Here is an 8,654-nt window from a genome sequence, read left to right on the forward strand (position 1 = left end):
GATCACAAACTTAATATTTAGGAATATTTTTGAGATAACGTGAACTTTAGAGATCTGATCATGGAAGATGATCCGGTTTTTATCTTTATCTATGACTTTGTTCATTCTTTATTTTATCTTACATGTGTGTGTGTTCAGAAAGTGTCTATTTCACTTATTTTGATAAAGGCAAAATGCAGAGGAAGGACTTTTTATACATAGGTTCTTTCTCGGTGTTTTCTTGGTACAAATAGGTTTAATGTCACTATGGAAAATGAGGTAAGTTGAAATAGTAAACTGTACTTGACAGTTTTCAAGGTGTTTGATAAAATACCTTGTTGTAGTGTTGTTTGACAATGCTTACTCACAGGTTCAGTACATTCAACTGAGGAAGGGCTAATTAGATTTGAAATGTCTAGAAAGGAAGAACCATAACTAAAACGGGACAATAATGGTTTCTAAGGTATTAAATGTATTCACTTTTAGTTTAAAAATTTAGAGTATGACATTATTTCAACATATATTTTCAATATCAGCTTACATAATATAAGTTATGGCNTTTAGTAAGATAGTGTCCTAAGGTAGTCTGAGAATGGTAAAGCATCATAAATTTGTGCCTTTCATGTGAGTCCTTCCTCTACAAGAAATGGTGAAAATCATATTGCAATACGTGCCTTTGCATCTATTTGACAATATTTTTTTATAGCATAGAAGTTATTTGATTTTGTGTTCGGGTATATACCCTTTTCACAATTTCAATTTTTCCAGGTGGCCTCAGTTTACTATTCCCAGTTTCAAAGTTCTAGTAGCTGAACGTTTGCAGAGGGTCCAGATTGGAGAACACATCTCACTTGTTAGGTTTGTCTTGGCCCCATCAATTTAGTAAATTTACATTGTAGTGTGTGTCACTGACCATGCTAAGTAAAACCCTTAATTTTTGAATGCTTATTATGCTGGTGATTGTGGAAGAAAGGATGAAGGTGCCATGGCCCCTATCTACAAGGGAAGCTATAGTGCATTATTATCTTTTTGAGTACTTTCAAGATGACTTAGTAGTTGTTCTTTTGAATACGGTACTCCCTAACCCTTTCTTTCTTTTTCTCTAGAAAGTTAGTTCCAAGTCAGATCATCCAAGCTTCGAGAAATGCATGTTTAATTTGTTTTCAGGTCTCTGAGTCTACGAGCATTGACAATTTCAACATGGATGCAACTCCTGAGGCAAAGGACGCTGTGAGAATTGATTTGCTGGGAGGCTATGCTATGCAAAAGGTGACATCAGAAAGAAGTTATTTTCGGTGAGTTTTAAGTCAGTACTAAAAACTTAGAAGTAGCCTGCACAAACATGAGTACAAGTATTGAACAGGGTATACACTAAGAATTGCTATGGTACCCGAGAAATCTAAGAGTTTTGGTATAATTGTTTTTAGGCCTATATAGTTAACTGAGCTTGCTCACAACAAGGGAGAGAATGGGATAATTTTTCTTACTAAAACTCTTAATGTCATCATGATTACTGTAATACTATTATACTAATTCAACTGGCTTTAATTTACAAAGTAATTGTATTGCTTAACTTCCAACATGTGGTGAAAAATGAAAACGGATTTTGGTTCCAAGGCTTAAATTGTGTCAAATTTTGTAGGATAATAGGAAATTTGGATATAAAGCTGGATTTTGTGCCTCCAACCCTCATAAATTTCATTTCAAGGCAGCTCATCGGCAGTGGTTTCAGACTTTATCAGAAGGTTGTGTATTCTTTTCAAATTTATTTGTTTCATTATTCAATGGTTACTTCGTTTCTATTTTCTGGCCTCTAATACGATAGGCAAATTATTCTAAATATAAAGGAATAGTTAAAATGTAAGGCATCATTATGTTTTGAATTCTGTACAGAACATTAGCTTCATAAAATTTGAACGTTATTGTTTAAAATACTATTTGATATAAAAGAGAGTTTTTATCCCAAGGAAATCAGGGGAGAAAAGATTAAAGAATAAATTTCACTAATTATTTATGAAATTTTGCAAAATTACACAAACTGCTCGTGCTTTTTTTATATCTATGTTAATTCTGTTAATTGTTTAAAAGCATTACACTAATATTCTTTATACCTTACACTGGCTCTTTTAATTGTTTATAAAATTTTACTTCTTATACTTCTAAAGAAACAGAAAAATTTGCGTAATTTCACAAAACTCCTAAAATGGTTTATAGTATAGTTCACTAAGAATAAACTATAACATTCATACTCATTAATATGGATTCATTAATTGTGTATTTAACCAGAATCTTGCTAATGATTCTCCCAGAAACTCTTGTTAAAGGAGTGTTTGACAAACTCTATATTAAACACTTCTTATTTCTTAAAATCGAAGAACCAAATAGTATATTTATGCTTTTAATGATAAATGTTTTTCTTTTCATTAAATAAATACTCTCTGATTTTGGTTTTCTAACTGGTGTTGTAAGGGAGCTGTTAACATTTTCTTTGAGTTATCTAGGACGGTTTACCCTGCTCATGATCTTACTGTAAAACTTTATTTGCAATAGCTAGTTAGAAGATTGGTTCCAGTTTATTTACCATTTTCTGCTTGCTCATGTATATAGAACATACTTGTTATTTTGTATTGCATCAATTTCTCGAATTGTTATATTATAGGTTGTTGCTTCGATGTTGGGCAACCATAAAGATAAAGACATCAGCAAGGCCTTGGAGGATCCATTGTATGTTAGAATACGCGAAGCTTTGGTAATTGGAGAAGAGCTTAAGCAAGATGCAAGCTTTGTTCCAGCTGAAGGACTTATTCAAAGTGAGCAAAATGGGGTAAAAGATAAAGATATATCTTGTGAGTATATGAGAAACCAACGTGCATGTGGTGAAGAAGATATAGAAGCACGTTGTGAAGAGATGTTACGAGTTGAGGAAGATGTTAGCAAGGTACTAGAAGTTCCAATTGAGGAAGGTGATTCATTGAGTGTGCTGATCAATGGCGAGGGGAATGGTGAGATTGAAGGTGCAGATAATGAAGAGATTGTTGAGATTGAGAAGGAAATTATCAAAGTGAGTGAGATTCCAACTGAGAAAAAGGACGCAAGGAGTGTACTGAAGGATAAGATGAATGGACATGTACGCTCAGATGTGAGAAGGGCTCTAGAAACAATAGAGAGGGTTATTTCAACGGTTAAGGAACATGGATTTCATTCCCGAATGCCTACTTCAAACTCTGAAAAAGTGAACACAGTTGACTCAAGCTCTGCAAAACCTATTCCAGTATGTTTGAAAGAGGAGGATATGTATTTACGTTTCCCAGTTGACTCAACCAAAGGAAGAAGAAATGAATATGTATTTACGTTTCCCAACTAACACAAAACTACTTCACCAAACTTTTGCCACATGAATAACATCTTATTTATGCCTCAAGTAAACAATTAGCTTCATCCATACTGATGATACAATAGTAACTAAGATCTCTCGTTGGTGGTGCACAAAAAAGTTAACTGTGCAGATCAAAGATTTAATTATGTGAAAAAATGTTACGCCAATTTTGCTGTCAATTATGCCAATTTGATTAAAATGCATTCCAATTTCCAATGTGGCAAAATCTTATGTGCTTCCTATGCCTAAAGACCCTCATATAATGACTCCAGGTCTTAATGGTCAAACTAGTTCATCAGAGCACACACAATACGAGACATACAAACATGTATTAAACCACATCATTTCTACTAACATCCGAGACATACAACAAACAATTCTACTAAAATAAACAGTCATCATTAGAAGACAATACCCATTTTAAATAATATCCAATAAACACAAACCCAACTCTAACGTATTAATACTTACCAGGCACAAAAGGAAATTGGACCTCAACCTTATCTCTTCCAATGGGAACAAACCAACCTAAGGTTTCAAAAGTTGGGATTTTCAACCTCCAAAGAGTAAAGAACAATAATTGGTCAATGTAACATTATATAATGCAAGAAAATGAAGGAAGTTTATAATACTTACCAGATGAAGATCTCAGCGGACCACGGAGGCTGAACGACAGTCTTTGCTAAACCAAATTGTTCGGGCTTCCAACACAATTATTGAAAACGCTTCCAACACCTTCACTGTGTTTGATAGAGGAAGCTTTCACTACGGTCCACAAAGGAGACTTCAAGTTAGGGTTCGAGAGAGGTTCGAGTACGAGCAGAACTCTAGTTGGATTGAGGGAAAACAAAAGCTTGAATGTGACACTACGGGTTTGACTGAGGGAGAATCATGGATTGGGAAGGCTAGGGCTCGGGAGAAACTTTGCTCGAGGAAGGGAGGGAGAAAAATGACAGCAGTGTCTTCATCAAATATTCTATATCATTCAGTTTTATTATTTAATTATTAATTACATAAGTATAAAACATTACTGCCTAAATATTTTTAATCGTTACATACGACCTTATATACGGATTTATCCCTATGTAAAATTTGTTTCATTTACACACGGATTATCCGTATGTAATTCCATTTCCCAGATCCCTATATAAAATCCGTATATAAAATCCTTGTTACATACGGATAAAAATCCGTATATAATGATCCGTATATAATTGACATTTTTCTTGTAGTGGTGCCTTTTTCCTTACTTGCAACAGAACAGAGGATATTGACCTATATGTACAAGTAAATAGTAATACTGACTAATTGATAGTGAGGTCAACTTCAGTGAACAAGACAGTATAAAGAGAGTAACTTCAAAAGACGCTATACAAGAACTAAGTTTGCTAGTTGTGGATGGATTTGCACAAACATTGGGTTTCAGGGGATGGAGGTGGGGGAAGCTAAGCATAATAAAGGAATAAACTACTACCTTCCAAAGTTCTTTTTTTGCTTCAGGTTGTTCTGCAAATACAAAATTTGAGCCATTGTGCTCAGAAACAATTTTCCCAACAATTTGTGTTTGGTCGCGTGCATATGCCTCTAAAGAATATATATATATATATATATATATATATATATATATATATATATATATATATATATACACCCTGAAACGAATGTGAATATCTGTCGACGGATGTCGACATCCGTTTCAAGGCCAAAGTGGCTTGAATGGTTATCGTCTTCCCAAGTGCATACAACAACAAACACACAACTATACACAATAAATCAAAGATGATCCATACTAAACTAAAGGAGTAAAAAACGAACTCACCTGGAAGCAAGATCTGCAAACGGAGAGCACCACACCACCTATCACTCAGAGCTAAGGTAAAGATGAAGGAGGTGAGAATAAGAGAACACGAAAGTAAGAGGATGAGGCGGATGTCAAAAAGTTTTTGGGGGGTGAGCTGTGAAGAGAGTAAAGGTGAATATTTAGGGTTTGGTAAATAATGTTAAAAATAAAAATGTAAAAAGGGTAAAAAGGTAAAAGAAAAGGATATTTTTGTAATTAGAAAAAAATGGGAAAAATTGGGGAGGTGGCAGAAGAAAGTGGGGAGGTGGAGGGAGTAACTCCCCAATCAATATCGTGGAAAACTAAGCCCAAAATGTTTTACCAATAAAAAAAACTAAAGCCCAAACTGAGTATATATATATATATATATATATATATATATATATATATATATATATATATATATATATATATATATATATATATATATATATATATATATATATTGAAAAATAACTCTTTTAAGAATTTTAAATATTGTTTTATCATAATTATATATAAATAGTTAAAATTGAAAGTTAGTAGTATATAATTTTTTTTTATTTTTCTCATCATAGCTATTAAGTGATAAGTATTTTGGTTTGCATTGTGACATCCCAAATATATAGCAGTGTATATATTTATAAAGACGTCATCATGCATAATATAGGAAAGCAATCAAGAGTAATTAAGATTACAGTCATCCTTTAAAGGACATTAAAATTTAAAACTTCTACATATTAAAGTTTTCAAAAATGACAGTAAAGTAAATGGAAGTTCTAAGGAGGCTAAGCTGTAGCGTCATCTTCCTTCAATGTTTGTTCCAGGGGCACCTCCACAACATCTACTCCCATCTAAGTGGATGATCATCGCAAAAGAAAACATGCACAGGCAACACAAAGAAGCAAGGGTGAGCTAGGTATAAAAATCATATTATACAATCACACATAGCATGCAAAGATCATAACACAATACAGACTAAGACCGAAAGCATTATTCTGATACCAATGACCGACCACGTGATTTGACCATCCGGACTAGTATGAAATGTCAAGTTCCACGGGTTTGTGCACCCGGTTGGTGTAGTAAGTAGAAAACCATCATGCTGCCACCCAAGGTTAGTCCGTTATAACTCACCCAAGAAACTATGGGCTAGGACCTCCTGTTATTCTCACCACATGACTCATCAATCTGTACTTGAGCACAGATGATCATTAGAATGTCAGGATAAACCCCATAAGGACACTCCGGCCATTCATACGGTCAATCACAACAAACCATAGGGCACCACCATGTAACCTCCCTTGAGGATCATGGAATTACGTCCATTAACCATACTTGTTACACTTACATCAACCACCACTTTGTTACACTTACATAAATCACATACTTTGTACATACATACCTTCAAACTATAATTCACAATACAATACATCATACCCTTAATCATGTTGCACATTCAAGCCACCCAAATCAGTTATATAGACATACATATACCCTGACAGTCAAAATACATCAAACAACTCAAACAAAAGAGGAAAAATGTGAAACTCACTCAACCAGGTCGCAAAGCGCACCAGGGTGCAAGGCATGACAGCAAAAATTCGCATATCGCACCACCCTTGGTGTACTGAGCGAATTTTCCTGATGTCCTGACATAAAAAATTTGCACAACGCACACCTTGTGGTGCGTTGAGCAAATTTTCCTAATGGCCTGATAGTAAAAATTTGCACAACTCACCTTGTGATGCACTGAGCAAATTTTCTTGACAGCATGACGACAACCATTTGCATAGCGCACATGGTGCGCTATGCGACTTTGCATAATTTGTTGCACTATAAAATCTGCACAATTAAGCAACTCTACCCTCCCATACCAATTCTAATTATTTTGATAAATTTTTAGCACTCCTAACTTGATATATATGATGAATTAATCTTGTCTAATTATTTCTAACACTTCCTAACTTCATAATCTAATGATTTTACACTGATTTACACCTTAATTCTTCCATTTCACCAACCTAGGTAACAAATTCTGAATCTACCACTTAATAGCTATTTTTAACACTTTTAACCTTTCTAATGAGTCACAATGGATCTACCAGAACAACTTGAAACTCCAAATTGAGAATTTGACTACCCTAGTTCCTTTCATAGGCTTTAAGACTCTTATAATTTATTTGCTTATTTCTTATTAAGCTGTCTCAAAGAATTTATCCTATCCAATCATCCAATATAATTACTTCAGTATATCAATATCAATTCATAAGCATCCAATTAGCAAATCATAATACGTTCAACCATAACACATGTTCATATGTGAAAATCATAAGTTTTCAACTCAAACAGTAATAAATTCATCAAGACAGTCTCACATGCACTTTATCACCATAGCTACACGAAATCTAATTCAAACAAACTCAAAATTTCACAAAACAGTAATAAGAACCCTAGTTTCCCTTACCTCTATTCAAGTAGTGCAGTAAACAAAACCCCCTTTTGGCTCAAGGAGATCTCAAGCACGCCCTTTTTTGTTCTTAGAAGTGCTAGACCACCTATGGATCATCAACTGATGATAGAGAATAAACTTTAAAACTAAATAGAAGATAGATTTGGAAAAGAAAACAAAATGGGCTGCATGCAGCAAGTTTGGTTGCATGCTCACAATCCTAAGGTGAACGGAGGGAGAAAATAGTTACCGGTTATTGAAAAAATAAATTGATCTGTTGATTTTTGATTTTGTTGCTTTTGAAACCCAAATATCTCCTAACAGCTTCAGATCAACAAGCTAACGATTCAAATTTGGAATGGGTAGAGAAAAATGAAATAAGAGAGGAGAAAACGTTGAAGACAATGCACTGGTTCTTTAGACAAAGAGTGAGAAACTTAAAAATGTTAATTTATTTTATTTTAGTTAAGAAAGTCGCAACTCCAATATTTTCTTTCCCCAGGTTTTACATGCATCACTACCAAGACTAATTTAATTTATATTACGTGAACTAAAATAAATAATTTGTTTCCGTGGACATATTTATTTCTGTATGATTAATTTGGTATCATCCTGTGGCGTTTAGGAATTCTCAAAGGTTAAGTTCCAGGGAAAGTGGTAGCAACCTTCTTCAAGAGTATTATATTTGTTTTCTAGTACAAAATATCTTTCTTTTGTATTGACTTCACAATCGAATGGTTCAACCAACTAATGATTATTTTTAAAATCTTTTATATTATTAAAGATAATTTATTAGCTAAAATAAGATATAATTCTTTCATCTTGCATCAGTATATAAACTATTGTAAAAGCATATAAAGACTTGTATAACATTATTTTCATATTCTTAAAAATATATTTAAGAAATAATTATTTAGTTTTTAATTAATAAGATATTTCATATTTGCATGTAAATGTTATCATCAGTATAAAGAAGATAATTTAATATATTGTGTTTTTTATACATCTATTATGGTACTTAAAATGAA

General features: G+C 33.4%; 1 protein-coding gene across 1 annotated transcript; it reads left to right on the forward strand.

The window, feature by feature from the left end:
• Window positions 1-253: 253 nt before the first annotated feature.
• Window positions 254-3,343, forward strand: LOC111241249. Its single transcript, XM_022778295.1, has 7 exons — window positions 254-258; window positions 581-628; window positions 748-837; window positions 953-1,052; window positions 1,147-1,274; window positions 1,622-1,766; window positions 2,639-3,343. Exons 1-7 carry the CDS (start codon window positions 254-256, stop codon window positions 3,341-3,343), a joined length of 1,221 nt encoding a protein of 406 aa, XP_022634016.1.
• Window positions 3,344-8,654: the final 5,311 nt, after the last annotated feature.

This window comes from Vigna radiata, unplaced genomic scaffold (assembly GCF_000741045.1).
Source record: "Vigna radiata var. radiata cultivar VC1973A unplaced genomic scaffold, Vradiata_ver6 scaffold_258, whole genome shotgun sequence".
In the NCBI taxonomy this organism is placed as follows: Eukaryota; Viridiplantae; Streptophyta; class Magnoliopsida; order Fabales; family Fabaceae; genus Vigna; species Vigna radiata.